Raw genomic sequence first — 20,463 nt, forward strand, 5'->3', positions numbered from 1 at the left:
ATATTTGATCTAATTGTAATATAATTATGTTGTCAAGATACTCAAAAATATAAGAATTAATGAATTCTGCTCATATTCAGCAAAAAAATGAGATATCATCAGCTTCAAGGGCATTTCAGACATTTACCATTCAACTCAGAGAATCGGGTCAAAATAATCAGGATTGCCAAACACCCTGCTTATCCAGACAGTCGATTCTCCAAGCAGCTGGCTTATCTCAGAATCCTGATTTTCAGAAAAGCGAGATCCAGAAAAGCGGAAACAAACAGGGCCTATGTGCTCTGGTGGTGGAGTAGCCATCTTGGGAAGGCTGCTTCTTTCTGGTGGCTGGAATGGCCTTGCCGCACCGCACCTTGTTTTGGCCGACTATCATCCAAGTAAGCTACAGTAGCCATGTTCATTTTATCAATTTTTTTTTGTTGGAAAGAAATAGCCATGTTGGTTTTGACTTTGCCACCTCTAAGAAAGGGCAATGGACAGAAAATTAAGAATTCACAAAGGAAAAAGAAACAACTCAAGCTAACACATGTTTTAAGTGACTATTTGTTGTAGGCTTTTAGTTTGAGGAATCCAAACAAGCTTTAAGTGCCTGTTTGGAAATCAACGGACCAAAAATTAGTTCAAGATGTTTTTATGGACTATAATAATAATAATAATAATAATAATAATAATAATAATAATAAAGTAGAATTAATGAATTATACTCACCAATTAGCTATTTGTCAATGCAATTAATTTAGCAATTAAAAGCAATTCTTGCTTAGTTCTAATTTTAATTGGCATAGTTAAAAATAAACAATACGTAGTTGGGAGCTGACAATTCCCAAAGTGTATTACGAGCTGCTGTCCTTTGGGTGCTGAATACTCTACTCAGTCGGCAGTCGCAGATAAAGCCTTCCCCGGGCGGAGGGAGCGCCATATATACGACTTGATGCTCCGGCACGCTCGTCAGACACAAGCAAGCAGGGACGGTCTAATAATAAAACAAAAGAAGCTTTTCATGGCCACGGGATGCGTGCCAAAAGCTACTCCTATTTTGGCGTCACGCATGAATCATCCATCGCACTGAGGGGAAGGGAATTATTAATTATTAACAAGGGAAAACAGGCCATTATCGCGTAGACCTGTTGGTGCGGTTGCAAATGACCATCAAGTGTGACTTTGCTTAGGCTGTGTTTAGTTGCGCTCCGTAAAGTTTTTGAAAAGTCATCTTTCTATGTTTGAAGTACTAAATATAGATTAATCACAAAATAAACTACAGAACTCGTCTGTAAATTGCGAGACGAATGTAATGAGCCTAATTAATCTGTCATCAGAGGTTGTTTACTGTAGCATTACTGTAGCAATTTAGAGTCTGATTATGGCTTAATTAGATTCATTATATTCGTCTCGCGATTTACAGGCAGCAGTCGCAATGCGTTTTTTATTTCGTTTAGATTTGAGCCTCTATGCAGGTGCCGGAATTTATTTTTTTTAGAATTTTGATTTTTGGAACTAAACGGGGCCTTAGTTTTGATTTTTCATTTGCTTTGCGTTCATGACATGATTGGATGGATTATCAATCAATAATGGCGCCGTACGGACGTGGCACGAAGGTACTACGTGGTCAAAGCCAGGCCAGGCCAGGCCAGGCCAGGCCTCCAAGTCCAAGTTGACTTATCTCATCTGATAGAGTTCCTGACCTCCCCTCCATCCCTCTTTGTCACGTTCTCGGGTATCCAAAACCATATAAATGGATCTTGGTCAGCTAGGTGTATTATAAAGTCAAGGTATGGCGGCGGCCAGTGGCATCCGGCATGATAACAATACCAGTATATATACGCCAGGAGAGAAACTTGGTACAAGTACAGAGAACCGAAAATGATAATACTGTATTGCAGTACGTATACATCTCCGACGACCAGAAGCAGAAGCAGAAATTAAAGCAGCAGCAGCAGCAGCAGACCACCACCCCACCCTGGGAGGCTGGGACGACACGCCAATCGAACATCAGAATTTCAGATCACAAGTAGAAACTCAAGACAAGAAAAACAGCAGCATGAGCGTAGCAAATGGACTTTCTTCTATCCTTCCATTGTCCAACAACAACCGGGATTCGTTGCTACTGCTTGCTGCATGCATATACGATTCTGAATTATAACAATCCTCCTTCCACGCAAAAGCAGGGTCCCATCTCCCATCTCCCATGCCTCAAGCCAAGCAATTGTCAGAGCCCACATAGTCAAGTCCAAACTCGGGAACCCTGATATTCAACATAGTACATAGGATATCCCTGTAAACCAGTCAAAACAACCATCACCACATGATTATTGTTATCAACATCATATGCACAGTATGCAAACAAGATACGTATCAAACAGGTAACAAAACAATTTTCACAACTGCTACTAGTAGTGCATCCATAACTTAAAGCTTAGCACATATGTAATGCAGTGAGCACATAGATGTGATGGTATCCAACAAGGATCGGACTAGGGCAATATCCTGGGATGCAAATAACATGCACATCATCCAACCAAACTCCAAACGGAACACCTCTGATTCCTGTATTCGCCTATTAGGACCAGGCTCCTCTTATGGGAGTAGCCAGCCAAGAAAGAAATAACTACAGAGTTGTGCAACCAGCACATACACAAATTGCTATCCCAAGAACCGGAGCTCATTTTTCCTAATCCAACCTTAACACAAATGCCTACACCAGATAGCAGCAAATGAATACAGAAAAAAGGAAAAGAACTACGGCTGCATCAGGACAAGCTCAATAAAGGAACAATCGAAACAACAATATCACACGACTGAAGCATGGAACCTAGACAGGTGCAGTTATGATCAGAAACTAGTCTGCCTATAATGTGGATATGTTCAGAATGATTTGATTGCTATAACAAGAGTAGCCAGTCACAAAACAGAAAGTGGCGCATAAAAAATAGAGCAAAATTTGGAACTAATAATGAACATTTCTAGTCGACTGAATGACATGCTAAAAGAGGTGTCAAGGTTCAGGATACATACCTTGCTACGACCAAGAATCGCTTTGATACTATTCCAGTCCTGCAGATCTGAACCTCAGCAGCAGGTTCCGATTTTCCTACAGAAATAGTATGAACAGGAAGATAACAGAATCAACTTCAGAAAGCAATCGAAGAATATAGAGTGAAAGAACAGACATCAACACGGATGAACGTATTTCTTAATTGACTCAGTAACAACTCAGGAAATGGACACAGGGCTTAAAATTTTATGATCAATTGAGGATTAATCTGTCATGTGGGGCCGGACCTATGCACGGAAGCAGAAGAGGAAACGGGAAGATCCTGTGGCGCAAGGTTAGGAAAGTCCTGATCATTAGGGACTGTTATGGTTAGTTTGGATTGAGGAGCTTCTCTCCTAATTAGTTGGGATCTATTCGGGATCTCTATAGCTTGGATTGGAAGGCACTACTGCCTATATATTGTAATCGTTGGCATCAATAGAAATCAAGCAATTACATCTATCTTCTTCCTCTGTTTCTCCTCAAGCCGCAGAACAGCAGGCACGATCCTGCCTTCTGCCGAGCCAAGCCGCCGGTGCAGCAGGGTAACACCCTGTCCACCACCGTTCCCCTATCTACCCACTACATAATCTTTCCAGCTAAGGTCCTCCTGATAACAATCTATAAGAGAGCAAAGGTTTTGGTAGTCTACACATTCAACTCCTACAATATAGGGGCCCTAAAAAGAGCAGAATATGGAGTAATTTCACAGCAGTCAGCAAATGTAACAAGTCAATTAAATGGCTACACAAAAGAGTTTAAAAACAAACAAACAGGCCTACCATCAATTTACTCGATCTCTCTTTCACCAATTCACCATCTATTGCATCTGCGTGTCATGAAGAAGAAAAGCTGGAGGCCTGAAGCCTCAGCAGACGTAAGGAACTAAGCATTTTGAAACTGCTTTGCCCGCTAATCATGTTCAAATGCAGAGCTAAGCAACTAAGATACACATATAGATTTCCTGCAGCAAACACAAATCCAGAGTGCAATGCATTTCTCATAACTACCACACATTCTCACTCTCTTTTCGAACACGAATAATTGTATTTGTACTACTAGGCACCACTAAGCCAATCACACACAACCACAGTTTTCCATGGGCAATCGACTTATGAAGAGCAAAAACATGTATAGGAATTGCAGGAGTAGACCTGCTCGAGCACACGGAGATTGCTCTTCTCCACCTCCCTGGCGAGCTTCTCCAGCTTCCTGAGCATCCCTGCATACATGTCATCCATCTCCGCCACCTGCCCTGCCGCAGAGCCCAGGATCCCCTGCAGCCTCTCGATCCCAAACCCGTCCACCATTTCATCGACCGCCTTCTGCTCCCCAATGGTGTGCCCGTGACCTGGCGCGGGCGACGACGGCAGCCAGGGCATGGGAGACTCGGCGGAGAAGGAGCGGTACTGGCCCTGGAAGCCGGGCCCGAGGTTGAGGACGTCGAGCGAGGTCGGAACGAGGCGGGAGCCGAGGAGGAAGGCGCGGTAGTCGTAGGAGTGGGTGGAGAGGTTGGGGGACGCGGAGGGGGAGACGAGGAGGAAAAGGATCGGGTGGGTGGGGGCGAGGGAGCGGGAGAGGGAGCGGGCGAGGGCGACCTCGCGCATGGAGGGGCGGAGAGGGGTGCAGCGGCGGGAGGAGAAGAAGCCGACGGCGGCGCGCGCGGAGGAGGGATCGGCGGGGGCCTGGAAGCGGCCGAGGGGATCGGAGAGGGAGGAGTGGCCGGAGACGGAGATGGACAGCGCGGGGACGGGCGGGGCGGCGGATGAGTCGTCGTAGTCGGAGAGGGAGGCGGGAGGCGCGGCCGAAGAGGAGGCCGTCGCAGCCGCCGTGCAGTAGCGCGGCGAGGGCGGCGCCGGAGATGGAGAGCTTGTCCACCGCGGGGGCGGCTTTGGCGCCGACGGCCATCGGATTGGGTGGTGTGGTGCTGGTCTGTTGTGGTCGCCGGCGGCAGCAACGAGAGAAATCAGAAATGAAGGCACGCAAGCGCAGGCTGGTCAGAAATGAACGAAGAAACGTTCCCTTCTCCTTGAGCCTTTGTGCACATCAGCAGTGCTTGTCACTAAATTCTCTTCCAAAAATGCAGTGAAGTTTGAGTTAAAAACGGTCGACATGCTTGGTTAAACATGATTCGGAAAAAAAAATTGAACATTCGGGATCATCGTATGGAAGCCGCACAAATCAACACGAGCTGTGAAACGGTGACTGAACCCAAACAAACACAAAGCAGCCGCTGCTGCTTCCATGAACAGCTGAAACTGAAAAAGGCAAAGCTCAGCAGAGCAAAGTCAAATAAGATGGCCATCGCCATATTGATCCATTGCGTTCTCATCTACTAGTTGGGTACAGATTCAGTCCCACATCCGGTGTTGCTGTATCATCAACAAGACAACAAAGACACGTCAACGTGTAACAGTGGTTCGGATCACGAACAAGAGGAAGAAGAGTTTCTCAATGTCTACAGGTCTCAGTTCATCAGCCCGAACGAGGGCTTCCTAAGTTATAACTATCTGCTTGTTGGTCAATTGATTGTCAGAAGGTATCGTAGCAAATTCACCACGCCAGTATTGTATTGCTGTAAACAAACAGTCAGAGAACAATGGCGGAGCAGTAGCATCTCTTGCCGATGGACTTCAACCCCGTAGTCACCCAGCCACACCCTTCCTTGTACCGTTCCACCTGATAAATGAATAATCACAACAGCAGGCCCCTTGACTGTCAGTCATAACACAAAAGTGTGAATTGTGCAGGAAAAACAAAAGAAATGGTGAGTCCACATGCTTATGGAACCCAAGAACCTGTGTTTAATCGAAATGCAATTGGCACAGTTTTCGTGCGGGACTGATAGGATAACAAATAATAGTGATTTGGCCGGCGACTCACTATGAAAAACAGACAGCTAAATACAATTGATATATCAACAAACACTAAGGCTTAACTGTTACTCACAGCACAAGTTTGATATTTGTGGATGAAATGCGAAATTTTTTAAAGATGTTTATGGAAGCCGAATCCCTTTTCATCTGAAGTACACTAGCATGGAAAATTGCAAATGCCGCAAACACAGGGAAACCCTTGGCTACAGTTTAATGACTACATGATTTTTAATACTTGGAACCAGCTTCGTTGAGTCATAGACGCAGTAACAGAAAGCGCAACAGACATGGTAAGAAATTTATCTCTAGGAATATGTAGCCACAGTTATCTAGGGACCTAAGAATCAGTGTTTGTCTAAAATGCAGTAGACACTAGCATGCAAGAATGATATGGCCATTCATACATGCAGTAGACACAGGGAAACCCATTACAAGCACCAATCATTGGCTGCCTCACTATCAAACACTGAAAAGTATGAGATTGTAGGTTCAGGATAATTGGTGTCAGCTTAGTTGAGTAACTGATGCAGTATAGATAGCCAAACGGAAAAGGTAAGAATTGTGACTAGCTGTTGCCACCTACCACATCCAAGATTGTATCTGCTTCACCTTTCACCCCACCAAATGTAAATATCGAGCCACCAAGCACAGCCGAAGAATGGTATCCTCTGGTGTGGTTCATGGGTTCAACCATCACCCATGACGGCATCCTTGGCTCATACACCTCAACAGTAGCCACCATAGCTTTAGCCACAGTGTCATAACCACCAATTGAGAATCTGGAAGAACCAGCAAGACAAAATTATATAAAATACATCATGATACACACATGATTTGGAACTAATTTTCTTCCGAAATGGAACATCTTACAGATCTTCAGTTAATTGTTTTCACATATATATAAACAAAGAGCTACACTTACATCTTCTCATCAAGCACTGCAAGTGTATGGCAGCCCCTTCCTGCAGTCATTGTTGGGAGCATTCTCCAATTAGGCTCCCGGGGATCAAGTCTCTCAGCAGAGCTGGCAACACACATCACAACGTTAGCGTGAAAGTTTTCTTGTGTGCCTCTCATTGAGAGATAAAAGTTTTCACTGCCATTGTAAAAATAGAGAATAGGGTAATGAACATCTGTGACATTATTCAGTTTATCCCAGATCTGCACTGAACCATAGGTCCAAGAGCTTTGATATGTTCACATGTTGTTATGAACTAAATACTGTGCAGGACGCAAAAAGACAGCACCTCAGATACTGAACACCGTTGAAGCCACCAACTGCATAAATCACACCATTAAGTTCCACACCAGCTAGAGCAAAGCGCTGCAAAAATAAGAGACAGAAGTCATTCAAACTTCAGAACTCATCACACTATACAGAAATTTATGGGTCAGAAGCAACTATGTTCGAAAAAAAGACAGTATAGGAAATTCAAAATGGAATCCTAAAGTACATAGAAGGAATTGTTTGCATAACAATATAATTGCACACTTTTCCCTAAACAGATGGCTATTATTTCCCAAATAGTTATTTGTGTCTTAGGGAAATTTATGCACATTCCACTAAGGGCTTCAGTAACTGAACGATAGAAACTATTACCCTTTCCAGCATAGGTTGATTCTTTATCCACTTCCCAAGAGAAGGATCAAATATATCAACGTCAGAGAAACACTCGCTTCCATCTCCACCACCAAATGCATATATTCTGCCATTGACGCCAACTCCAGCAAGGCTCCCCTTCTCGCGACTTAATGATGGGCATGTGGTCCAATCATCACGCCTTGGGTCATAACAGTCAACTTCATAAAAAAAGATAAAACGCAGAATCAGGACAGAAATTGTAACCCAAGAGCTCACAAGGGAATTAAACATAGAAATCAATTAGTGACCTGTATCAAACCAACAAGCACCATCGCCGCCACCAAGAACAAATATCTTGCCATCTAATGCAACAGTTGAGGCATATGACTTTCCAACAGCCATTGGTTTGAGAGGTGTAAGTATGTCCAAGGAAGGAGAAAAGGAGTCTAGTGATGCCAAAAGTGAGAAGCCATCACAGCCACCAACTAGATAAATGACATCTTCCGATCCTAAACATTGTTCAACAAACTGGCTGAGTGAATTGTCTAGGGTTAAAGGATCTATTTTTGAATTCAATTTCTTCACTGTGCCCTTTAGCTCCACAATTCTTTTCAGTAACCTCTCATTCATTCCTTGTAGGTATTTGACTTCTTTGTTGGACCAAGTCTGCATTTAAACATAAATTACATAAAAAACCGCGAACGATTGATCTTCTAGGACTTCCAAGCTTATAGTTAATATGATATTACTTGACAGAGTATGTCAAACTTAGTTTAAAACATAACCATCAGGTAAAAAATAACTAGATGCAAGACCAATTTCTAAGCGCAGCGGCCAAATCATTTTGTTTGAGCATGCTTCTTTACTTTATTTAGTACCATGTCAAAATTTGCTATTATATAGTGCCTAATTTAGCTACTCCAATCTTACATGTGCGCGATCAAAGTTGAGCACCTGTCAAATAATATTCAAAGATTTACTCAATGCAATGCCATTTGAATATTTGATGTATTATTTTGGTTTATTGCCTTTTCATGCTAGGACATATAGGCACATCCCTACCGAGTGTATTGTGCATATGATACAGAATTAATAAATATAAGATTGCACGGTTTAGTATAACAGATGTAATGATTTTCAAGAGGTCACAGCATTTCAGAAGAGACCTGCTTCTTCTCCATCACCTCTATGCGCTGAGATAGCTCTTTAACCACCTCTATCAGCTGCACAAACAAAAACCATGTTAGGAATTTGGAATCTATATACAAGACTAAGCATGTTAGCAAGATTGAATGAAACAAAGACACAAACCAAGGACAACAGCATGAAATAACCCTATCTGCTAAGTACGAAGTTCTAACCTTGGCTTCTGTACAGGATTCGGAGTCCAATAATTGCACCAGCAAACTAGAATGTCCCCAGGCGAGCTGATCAAGTTCAGCATCTAAGGTTTCAGGCAAATTAGAGTGCCCATCCAGAATTGTGTATTTGACCTCTTGTGCATACCTACAGCTATGCGCATCATTGTCTTTAGTTTCAGTAGCATTGGCACAAAATTCAGAAGTCCAACGCTGGGGAGATAACATCTTGTGCCTTGGAAACTCCCAGTTGAAGCTAAGCACTTTTTCCTGCTGACCAGATTGCTGGTGTGGTTGCAATTCAACCACCTTATCTGATAGTGCACACTCCTCCCTGTCCAGAGGTGTGTCTCCACAATCCAGATCATCAAAACCATTTGAAGATACATTTCCAGAGCTAGCATGTTCAACATCCACATCTCCTGTTCCAACTTCCTCGAATTTGTTCTTACTTACCATGTCTGCATATGACTTTACAACCTTTTCTGATTTGAGATCATTGTTCCTCTCACACTCTGGTGCCCATACAGGTGAAGATATTAACCCACTCACATGCTCATCAGCTGGTGCTGCAGCAGGGGGCTTCCAGAAATTGTTGGGAGGAGGAGGAGTAAACATTTCCATCAAAACATGCGTTTGTGCATGATCCAATTCAAAATGGAAGAAATGAAGCTTCTGGCCAGGGACACCAGGCATCTTCTGGTAATAATTGGCTAAAATAGCATTTTTGAACTGATTCTCTGCTAGTGGAAAACACCACACCCTTACTCGCACTGCAACCTGAATCGATAAAAAAAGCATGCAGATAGAAGTCATTTCATTGAGAGTGAGTAATAAGATGACATACAAAGATACAGAGATCAGGGATTGTACCTGGGCAGGATAGTTTGTCTTTCCCTTGCCATCATGTGACCATGCTTTTGATTCAGGACAGAACTTGCCATTACCTGCAGCTTCATAAATACCATACAATCTACGATCATCATAGTTGAAGAGGAAGAGAGGTAGCCCTTCCTTAATGTTTTGCACATAGGAGATATGTGCTCTAGGCAAGCCTGAAAGATGACACAATTGGTTACGAAGTTGGCGAATTACCGCACAAGCTGCAATTCTTTGTCTCTTTGGAGGGCATGGAATAATAGTTATCTCAGTTTTGCAAACACATAGCATAGGAAGATTTTGATTATGAGAAATAAAGAATGTACCGAAAAGTTGCCTTGAGTGACACTCTGCAATGGTATCGTTTGTGCAGCCAAATATTACAGCTCCAAGATCTTGTGGTCGGAGGTTTCTTGAGGAAATGGATAGGTTTGTTGGCCTGCTGTTTTTGACAACCTGGCTCCACGAGGATTTGCTCTTCACCATTATAAAGACGCTGGCAAGATGAGAAACCAAAGGAAAGAAATAAACAGAGTGCACTGTATAAGTAATGTAAATACAGTTGCATAGTTGATGCATGAAGCAAGAAAAGGAAAAGTTATTTAGGAATCATCAGCATTACTGTTTTCTAATGGCAAAGGCACAGGGTAATGTACAGCAATTCCAGCACAGTGACTACAATTCGGTGTTAATTATCAAATCATTTGACTAGAGCTTATGTTCCACAGCATGTCTGTAATTCACAACAAACAAGAAGGCAACATAATTGGGTACATCTAGTTATTAATTAAAGAAAGTGAACTAAGCCTTTCTGGGATGATTTTCACATCAAGATGCAGAACTTTTTGTCAATGCAGCATATGAGTGATCCATTTGCACGGTATTGTGATCATAATGTAGAATTAAAAGTTAAATCATGATAAATACGACACTACAATAGTACATTACATGGTCTGGGTTAACAAATGCAATTGTGCCTCTTCCTGACTTTCATGTACTAGCACGTGTGGATAAAGGAAGAGACGAAACTCATGGATGGAGGATCAAATCAATCAATGTCTCAGTACAAAGAATCGGTACAAAGGCCCAGCCCTTAAACAAAATCTTCTTGTGGGGCCGCAGGGCAAGATTAATGATGGAACCAGACAAGTAGTGCCCAGTAATAATTGGGCAGATCACACATGGAACATAAATGAAGGGGCGATGGAAAACCCCTGATGGCCAAATCAATCTCCCACTAATATTCAAGAACCAACCACCAATTACTGGCCAAAAATAAAAAAAAATAAAAAAAAATAAGAAACTGCAAAACCCTATTCTGTTTGAGAATTCCATGGCCTGCATACATGGCTCATGGCTACATTGCTTAACGGCTAGGAGCGAAATCCAACCCCCAAAAAATCAGCCAAAATCAATAGCGTAGGCGGGCAATCCACGATCGAGACCACTAGAGTAAGAGTTCACCCGAAATCGAAGAAGCAGAATACGAGCACAACGGAGAAATATTCGAGCTTCTTTTCTGTTGGGACGGAGAGCCGCTTATGGAGCCGGTTGATATGCGGAGCCGGAGCAAAGGAAGAAAGAAGCCAGAAGAAATAAAAAGGAAATGCGGTTGAGATTAGTGGTACGGTCCGTACCTTGAGATTGCTTTGCTCTGTGCTGTGCCTGGGAGAAGGAAGATGTGATCGAGGAAAAAGATTCCAACACGAGATTAACCCACAATTGTTGCAAGGACGAGGGGAAGGGGAAGGAGACGATCACACACACTGCACCGAACGGCTCCCCTCGCCGGGCCAGGAGAGGCGGTTCATTTCTTGATCCTACTAGTGCAGTAGATATATGGATGCCCAAGGGAGGGGGAGTGAATTGCTGGTGGGTAAAAATGCAATGGCGTTTACTGCTCTCCGGTTCCGCTGCGTTAATTTCCAGTTTGTTTGCTTCATTGCTTGCGTGTGTCAGTGTCCCTGGGGAGAGCGAGTGGTGTACAGCTAGCAGCAAGCAAGCAGTAGAGGAGGAGGAGGAGGCCTGGCCCACCCACAAGTCTGGCCCAGTGCTTGACCAGGCCGATTCTATAGGCCTTGTTGATGGTCCCTCTCCACATCTTCGGAGGCGCGAGCTCTGGTTCGTCTGCGAGTTCTGCTTCTCCCGGTGGCGTAGGGCTAGGGCTGCTGCTGGGAGACTTACCTACCAACTCGCTGAGAATTCAGGTTGCGATCTCAGTCCCACCTTCCATGGTGGTTTTGTTCCCCCTCGGGGTTCGTCGTCGTCCGGTGGTCTGGGGGCTCTGATTCCTGTGGCGTCAGATCCCTCGGTATCCGACGATGTTTTTTGCCGGGTCGTTCGTCGTTTACAAAGCGAGTCGGATTCGACGTGTTGCACAAGACGGCGACAAAAATCTATGTTGCTTCGCCGGAGAGGAGGTCGGCTTCAGCCAGTGTGTTCCGGCCGCCGGTGGCGAGGAAGACCGGGAGCTTACAAGGACCGCACTGTAATTGCTTTTCTGTTCAAGGGTGTTTTTGTATCTTTTGGGTTGTAACCACCAAAATCTTTATATGAAATACAAACCCGGTTTCTCCAAAAAAAAATGTGTGTGGACCGGTCTCGCTCGAAGCGTCTCGTTCCCCTGCTACAGACCGGCGACTTCGAGGCGATTCTCGTTCCCACCGCCGGATTCGCTGGCTCTCCTCGCCGCCGGTGGCCCCCGTGGCCCCAGTGAGCTTGGAGAGTCGGGGATCCGGTGGATGGTGTACATATCCTCTCTTAATAGAGTACATGGTGTACATCTAGCTAGGTTAGGATTGGCTTTCCCAAGTTTCTCCGGCATCGGTCATGTCGGTGGTGTGCGGGTTCCAGTGGTGGTCCATGGGCAGGAGGAGCACAGCGACAGTATCATCTGCAGGAGGTTTGGCATCGGTGATTTTTCCTTCGTTTTTGTCTTCTGCGTTGATGCTCGAATCTTCTGTGTGCTTCTGTGGGTTGTCTGCGGCCTTCTCGTCAATGGCATCGCTGAATCCGTGTCCTACAACATGGCTGCTGTTCGAAGGAGACCCGGTGATTTTACCGGTGGAGTGTTTACCGGTTTTTTGTCCCTCCTAGGAGTTTTCCCTTGGAGGTTATGGCTCCACTTGCTCTTGTATGCGAGTAGGTGTTTATCGGTACCCTGCAACTGGGGTACCCACTCCTACTGTGCCAAGACTCGCGTAGTTATCCGTAACTACGCCCTAAGGAGCTGAGTAGCCGGACCCCTAGGGTACGACTCCATCTCACCGAACCAACGGTCTCGGACCCGCTTCCCGCTCGGGGACGGGTCCGGTGTCACCACGTGTCCCAGAGATGGAAATGCTCAGCACATGTGGCCGCGGATCCGGACCCCCGCAGGTGGGTCTGGGACCTCCACGTGCCTATCCGGATCCCGTGAGCTCTCGGCTCAGCTAGCTGCTCGGGAGGGGTCCGGAGCCGCCACGTGTCACGCAGACGCGGGCGCGGGCGCAAGCCTTCCGCCGGAAGCTCCCTCACCCACCCACATTAAGTGCGAGTGGTTGAGGCGTGCTCTGCTGCCGCTGGGCACGGGGCAGCTTTTGTCAGTCCACACTGTGGATCGCCAGTTACCGTGGCGGCTCGTCAGTTACCAAGGCAAGCATTAAAGACTTAGCGCCGCGCGGATGGGGCAACGAGTCATGATGGCCAGCTACTAACTGGAGCAACAGTGCACGCTGCTATAGCGGACTAAGTCAGTAGTTCGGCGCTTCATCATGACCTCGACGCGCGGCTCCAGAGGCTATACTCTACTCTGACAGCTCAAGACCATCCCTGGTCAGAAGCTACGCATGGAAGCCGACGACAAGATCTCCGGATCTGAGGCATTGAAGGCCAAAGTGTAGTTTATAATACATCACCGTGTCCACATGTCGGGGCCCGCTCAGTGTACGTGCTCCCCTTGGACATATAAAAGGGAGAGCACGCCCGCTAGAACGGACACAGATCCTCAGACTCTCTCGAAGCTCACCCAGACTCAAGCAATGCAGCACACAGTGGACGTAGGGTATTACGCTCCGGCGGCCCGAACCACTCTAAACCAGCTGTGTTCATCGTGTTCTTCCTCTGAGATTGGACTAATACTAGCTAACTCCCGAGTACTCACCCTTTGGGCTTAGGCGGGTGCATTACGCCACCCCGGCTGTGGGTTTGCACACCACGACAGTGTTCTTGGATCCTCTATGTGGGATTGCTGTTTGTTGGCCGGAGCTTGCCGGTGTTGCGACTGGCGTCTGTTTCCGGCGAAAGTGGGATTTGCCCGGGGCGTTCAATGGTTGAACAGCACTGTGTGCTGCTGATGGGCTTCAAATTTGACTCTTTGTCGAATCGGGAATCGGCTGGAAGCTTCATTCTGGATCTTCTTCATTGTGGGAGATGGAGGAGGACCAGGCTGCGGCAGCGAAGGACGACGACGGCGAAGGGCACTGGATGCTCCTATAATGCACTTATGTGTAATTTTATTTTTATTCAGGGGTACCCGGTCAGGGGCTTGGTTGTAAGAAAACTATATCAATAAAAATCCAACCCTTTCTCAAAAAAAATGTGTGTGGACCGTGGACGTTTAAGTTTTAACCGAGCCAATCATACATGTAAAAATATAGCATCTGTTTATTTGTTGCAAGAAGAAAGAAATTACAAATGCCATTCGGCTTCAGCCACATCTCAACAAATTTCAACAACGTTTAAATTGGTTTGCAATCTAGGGATCAGCCGTGGTAGGCTCTCAACAAATTTCAGCAATGTTTAAATTGGTTTGCCAACTAGGCATCAGCCGTGATTGGCTTACTTGTCATCAACTAACGCCAGTCCAAAGTAAGAGTGGTTCACAATTAACAGATGATAATGCACATAGTCATCGTGACATATCATCTGCCTAGTTCTAAGGCTTTAGGCTTTACTTTCTACCAATATATGCAACCAAATGTAGTAGTATCTTTGCGAATATTCCAACATCAATCATGTGATATATTGCCTATTAAGAGCTGGGTACGTCCTGTTTCTCTAGAGTTGACTCACATTCTCCTTTGCCTGTGGCTCTGTTAAACAAACACAAGAGCAAGCTCCAAGTTAGTTCAGAGTCCTCCGTATGAAATGCTATGCTAGAATATGACATTTTCACAATTATCTACATCACACAATCTCGGTGGATTGAATTATGGCAAGCAACATTTGTAACGGCAACACAGTTGATATAGCCATTGGCAAATAAAACTGACAACTAAACTGGTAAAAGGGGGAAAATCTGACACTTCTATCTTGCAAAACAGAGTGTAACCTACTTTTCACAGTGTATGATGCCTGTCTCAACAAAAATATACAGCTTTCATTGGAATACAGGTTGCTAGATTGTTGGTTACATCCCTTCTTTTAACTTAAATGTTGTGGAGTCAAATAACATTTAGCAGATGATTTGTAACAAGCAGCTAATTAGATATGCATCTTTGAATTGATAGTTTTACAATTCCTTTTCTCTTCACAGAGGTGACACACGAGGTCATTAAAAAAATCATCATGAAATTAATGTGCCATGGACAAGCTGATGAAGTCTGCAGCCCTCAAATACAACCAACATATGCCACCCATATTGCAACAGAAAACTGAAATAGAACCAAATGACAGGCCTAAGGGTGGGAGCTAAATTTACCTCTAAGAAATATGGGCTCTGGAGCAATTTGTTCAGTTTCTTTATTGAATGCCACATAACTTGATGGTGCATTAATTGGGAAACCTGTGATGAATATAAGCATATGTAAGCAACATGAACAACAAAACCATGAATTATGTATATAGTTGTCTGACCCCTTATAAGCTTTACAAAAAAAAAACAAAACAAAACAAAACATCTCGGAATTTCCTAAAAGATCATCAACTAAACAAAGAATTTGTAACAAGGATAACTAATCTCGCTAATCAGATGCATCTTGAATTGAATTAACTATACACGTTTGGATTCTGTTCTGTTCACAAAGGTGCACACAAGACAAGATCATGGTACAATCTCCTCATATTGATTTTTTACGGCCTTCATTATCATTACAAAGGCTACCATGAATCTTATCAAAGGTTCTGCATGAATTTGTATTTCTTGTTTCAGGAAGTGCTCGCTCTGTTTTTATTTTATCACAGACCATTTTAGGCACTAAGCAATAAAATAGAAATAGTTAAATACACTTGAACGTAGAACAAAGCACCTCAATTGAGAATATGGGAAGTGCATGGACTATTTGTGGTGTGAACGGTTTGCCTACATGGTAAGAGTCATTCAAGGTCACCTACAGGTATGAAAGATACCACAGCTGCTAGTGAATAAGTGATGCTTAATTGACAGAAAAGCTCCCATTATGCATATAGAGAAATTCAAGTGCCATTGATACAACAGTAGCATACTGATGAAAACTGGAGCCCTCAAATGCAACCACAGTTCTTTGGCTTTACACCACATTGTACAGGGAACACAAATAGATCCAGATGACAAGGCACAATGTGGGATAGTAGATAGCCAAATTTACCTCCGTGAATGATGGGCTTTGGAGTAATTGGTTCGTTTTTCATATTTGACTCCACATAACTCGGTGATGCATTGCTAGGAACTCCAGTGATGAAAATAGACACATGCAAATCACATGAGCATAGAAATCATGAAGCATATATGTAGATATCGTGAATGTTTACAGAGAAGCTAATTCCCACAGTGGGCGTGCTAGAAGCATCAAAATGGCTACCTGAATAAGCATTCGTCTCCTGAACCGAATGTAACCTGCAAGTAGCAAGGAACGCATATACATAATGTAAAACATATTTGACAGCATGAGGACACACGTTTCAATATGCGCTACTCACCTCTTCCGCCGCAGAAAGGCGCGAGAGAGAACATCTGCCGGTGTGCGGTCAGCTGCCTTGCTGATGCGACGCCTGTGTGGTCGTCGTGCTCTGCTTTGCAAGTTTGACAGATCAGAGTTAATTGCATTGGGTAAAAAAAAAATGAAATACATCAACAACTTTTGGTAAGAAAAAGAAGGTGAGGTGGGAGGGGAATGAGTTGCGATGAGAGCAAACTGACCCAATCAGAGGAGTAACCTCCCACGGCCTGTTGTGTGGCAACTCCTGCAGCTTGTCCTTTAACTCAGGACAATCTGCAACCATGTCCATGGCCATCTTCACAGCGTTAGGTGCAACCTTCTCCCAGATCACGGAGGCCCTACATTAAGCATTGAACAAATCAGATGAGATCAGGCCACTTTGCAACTTCACACTCAACATCTAACATTCCAACTAGTAGTGGCAGGCATGGCCCTTTAGTGATTTTTACTCGATCGATTCGGCGTAGAATCTACGCGGATCAATCAGGAAAAGTAACGAAGGAACATCATAGATAGATAGATAACCTGGGTTGCTGGGCGTGCATTTTGTGGAGGAGCTTCCGGAAGCGGGCGGCGCGGGGGCACGGAGCGAGGAAGTCTACGTCGAAGGTGGAGGCGAACCCTGCAGCGTCAGGGCCGCCTTCGGCGACGGCGGCGAGGGTCCAGGCGCGACGGAGGTGAAAGACGAGGGCCAGGGACCGATCGCTCATGTGGCCGGGGGCGGGGAGGAAATGCTGCAGGTAGCCGTCTGCCTTGTACCACAACCCCATGCTCATCAAGTGCTCCATGTAGCCCGCGTCGAAGAAGACGCCCGTCGCCTCCTCCAGCCTAGCGAAGCGAGTGAGGGAGGGGGAGGTCACAGCAGAGCAGGAGCGATCCATCCATCCATTAGAACAACACAATCCCTAGAACAGATCGATAGGCACAGGACGGCATGGAATTGGGTACGTACTCGCGGGCGACGGTGGTGAGGCCGTGCTGCTTGAGGAAGCAGAGCATTCACGTTGTAACAACTAGTAACTGCAGTTTCGCAGCACGTTGGCTGCAGAGTGCTTCAGACTAGACGCATGCAATGGACCATGACCGGTGAACAGTACACCAACCTAGCTATTGGAGATAGACAGATCATCAGTAGTAAGTTGCCATATCCTCGCATTGTCATCAGTTGGATGAGGTTCCGTTCCTCCTTTCCCACTCGTACGTTAGCAGAATCATGCACTCCTAGGTGTTGGCGGCGCCTGGTCCGTTTGTGGGCGGCGGCTTCTGATGGCGGGCGGTTGGGGCGCGGGAGGCGGCTGCGGACGGCAGGCGTGACCGCGGGGCAGTGGTGGTGGAGGTGCTCCACCAGCCGCTTGTCAGGGACGTTGCGGAACGCCATCGTCTCGTGGCACACCAGGCACCGGTACTGCAGGTACTTGTCATCCCCATCACCCACCGCCGCCGACAGCACGCCCCTGCTTCTCGCCATGGTGGACTCATCATCCTCATCCCTGCTGCATTGTCCCGTATGTTGCATCCAGCATCTACTTAATTAGTCGAATTAATCAACCGTGCAATAATACAACGCAGCAACAGCAACTTGCCTGCCCAGCTCCGGAAAGTACACCCTGAGGTAGTCCCGGACATCTCTGCACGTCACGTCGTGCGTCTCTCCGCAGGCAGGTCCCTGAAAATTAAAGGAGCATATATTTGCAGTGCTTTGTTCAGGCAAATTGCATTGCAATTGTAGTACAAGCCTGCAGGATTGTCCTGAATGGATTAACTGATGAAACAGAGAAATGATTCAACCAATTGAAGTTTGACTTACAGCAGCAGATCGCCACCATCAGAATCAGCTGCTGCGATGATGCTGTCGCGTAGGCCGGAGAGCAGGGCGTCCAGGTGGCGGGTGCGGTGGACCAGGCGTGTCGGCGCGAAGATGCTCTTGTCGTAGTAGTACTGCCGCGCCGCCTCCCGCTTGCCGTCACCCAGCAGCTCCAGCGCGTGCTGACGGCGGAGGAGGACGATGAGCTCAGGGTGCTCGCGCGGCATCTCGTCGGCGGGCGCTGGACCTGCAGAGTCGTCGTCGTCGTGGAGCAGCAGGGACCTGGACAGGTACTCGGCAGCGCCAAGCCAGCGGTTGCCGCGCAGCAGGGCGTCCAGGGTCGCGTGCTCATACAGGTACACATGCCCCGCCGCCAACACCAACCTGCAAATATGTAGCACATACAGGCACGGTATTATACGCACGATGCAATTAGTAAATCACCACCGACCGATGATGCATCAGATGAAGATGAGCTTGCATTGTTACAATAAACAGGGTAATGAGATTGATCAAGCAGATTGACACTTACTCATCCAGATCTGGCCCGGTGATCAGGTTTTGGTTTTGCACAGATGGCCCGGCTTACTCGGGGAACATGGACCTGCAGTGTTGCTTATCTTGTTAGCAGATTATATAATTGTTATCAAACCACAACAGTAGGGGCTTCCCCTACTGTAATTGCCCTAAAAAAATTGTTATCAAACCATTGGAACGAGCTAAGGCATCATCCAACAATTAATATTTGCAAGTTACCATAATGGCTAGCTAGTATGCAATTACAGCAGAGAAGAGATAGATAATATGCTTCAAGAGAACATACATACAGGTGAAAATAATTAAAGTAGAACGGTAGGTATATATGCATGGCTAGAGATCGAATTGAAGGCAAGGGCTGAATTAGCAACAACTGAGATCGAGGGTAGCATGCACGGCTAAAACAAAAAAAACATGCTGATCAGTAGTATCGTCAATCTCCAATCCATGAAACAGCTGTGCATGCGAATCATGCTAGTACTGATGAAGTGGCAATAATCTCACTGCACATACATACGTGTATATGCAGATATCCTGCAGGTTGCTGCTTGTACGCATCACTGATTAACCATCGATATGCAGTTTTACTAGTAGTGGTATGCTCCTGCATCTGCAGCAGCGAGATGGACTAACTAAGCTGGCCCAATCAGAGCACAATCAATTGATTTAATCCGGCCGACCCGTATAAATAAACTGAATCAAACTGTTTATTAATTTCATTTTCCAGGGGATATATGATCGAACAGAGAACACAGGAACATCAGAACACTAGCTACACTAGTTTTCATCAGTATTGACCTGGAGAAGGATGTGGTGGAACTGGATCAACATCAGAACACACATGGAATCTGCCTCTGAACTGAATGGCAGGTAGCAGAGGGCAAAGCAGAGGAGAGGAATGAAGCAGGGAGCGCCGACATCACAACGTACGTGCTAGCGGCGACGGCAAGCAATCAATTCAATCAAGCGCAGCAGCAGGAAACGAGCGGAGTGAGGGGTGGCGCACGCACCGGATCTCGTCGGCGGTGAGCACCACGTGGTTGGAGCCGGAGGAGGAGGTATCGTCGTCGGCGTCAACCATGGCGATGATCCAGAAGGGGCAGGGGCAGGGGCTGGGGCCGGCGGCGTGGTGTCGATGGGTCCTCCGATTTGGGTCGCCGAGCAGCTGGCGCGAACCAACAATGCAGGTGACGCGCAACAGCATACAGGAGATGATCAGGAGAGGGAGAGAGATGATTACCTGTGCTCTGCTTCAGCTCCCTCGATTGATGATGAACTGAACACGATTGAATTGAACTTGCGGGAGTCGAGCGTAGTTAAATAGCCGACCAGAAGAGAGCTACGGCGGCCATGCTTGTGTTGTGTTGTGCTCTCTTTATCTCTCTCTGACTGACGCGTGGTCCCACAGCGCTGTGGAGACGCCTCCAGGCGCAGAGCAGGAGGTGGAGGAGGAGGGGAAAGCGGGTCTCTCACGTCGTCAGCTGTCGACTGGACCTTGTT

The 20,463-nt window shown here is 46.0% G+C and overlaps 2 protein-coding genes, 1 long non-coding RNA gene and 1 pseudogene across 4 annotated transcripts; all 4 read right to left on the reverse strand.

The window, feature by feature from the left end:
- Positions 1-1,797: 1,797 nt before the first annotated feature.
- LOC120692342 lies at positions 1,798-5,043 on the reverse strand (annotated as a pseudogene).
- A 276-nt stretch (positions 5,044-5,319) lies between these two features.
- On the reverse strand, positions 5,320-11,663 carry LOC120692760 (kelch-like protein 3). Of its 2 annotated transcripts, none has more exons than XM_039976141.1 (11): positions 11,364-11,663; positions 10,053-10,222; positions 9,721-9,902; positions 8,851-9,627; positions 8,656-8,712; positions 7,798-8,155; positions 7,508-7,707; positions 7,155-7,231; positions 6,830-6,931; positions 6,491-6,686; positions 5,320-5,710 (listed from the first exon to the last, which is right to left on the reverse strand). In XM_039976141.1, the coding sequence occupies exons 2-11, from the start codon at positions 10,210-10,212 to the stop codon at positions 5,621-5,623; spliced, it is 2,199 nt and encodes a 732-aa protein (XP_039832075.1). In that variant the 5' UTR covers positions 10,213-10,222; positions 11,364-11,663; the 3' UTR covers positions 5,320-5,620. The 2 variants fall into 2 exon arrangements, with proteins under 2 accessions (XP_039832075.1, XP_039832076.1); XM_039976142.1 differs by lacking the exon at positions 11,364-11,663 and adding an exon at positions 11,191-11,321.
- Positions 11,664-14,322: 2,659 nt separating this feature from the next.
- On the reverse strand, positions 14,323-18,090 carry LOC120689452. Its single transcript, XM_039971716.1, has 8 exons — positions 17,824-18,090; positions 17,148-17,527; positions 16,823-16,960; positions 16,603-16,692; positions 16,485-16,519; positions 16,272-16,352; positions 15,407-15,490; positions 14,323-14,798 (listed from the first exon to the last, which is right to left on the reverse strand). Exons 1-8 carry the CDS (start codon positions 18,088-18,090, stop codon positions 14,764-14,766), a joined length of 1,110 nt encoding a protein of 369 aa, XP_039827650.1. The 3' UTR covers positions 14,323-14,763.
- Positions 18,091-18,204: 114 nt separating this feature from the next.
- On the reverse strand, positions 18,205-20,330 carry LOC120691945. Its single transcript, XR_005682424.1, has 5 exons — positions 20,204-20,330; positions 19,974-20,128; positions 18,959-19,030; positions 18,430-18,810; positions 18,205-18,288 (listed from the first exon to the last, which is right to left on the reverse strand). It is a non-coding gene; the product is annotated as an uncharacterized LOC120691945 (long non-coding RNA).
- Positions 20,331-20,463: the final 133 nt, after the last annotated feature.

Source organism: Panicum virgatum, chromosome 9N, assembly GCF_016808335.1.
Source record: "Panicum virgatum strain AP13 chromosome 9N, P.virgatum_v5, whole genome shotgun sequence".
NCBI classification, from domain to species: domain Eukaryota; kingdom Viridiplantae; phylum Streptophyta; class Magnoliopsida; order Poales; family Poaceae; genus Panicum; species Panicum virgatum.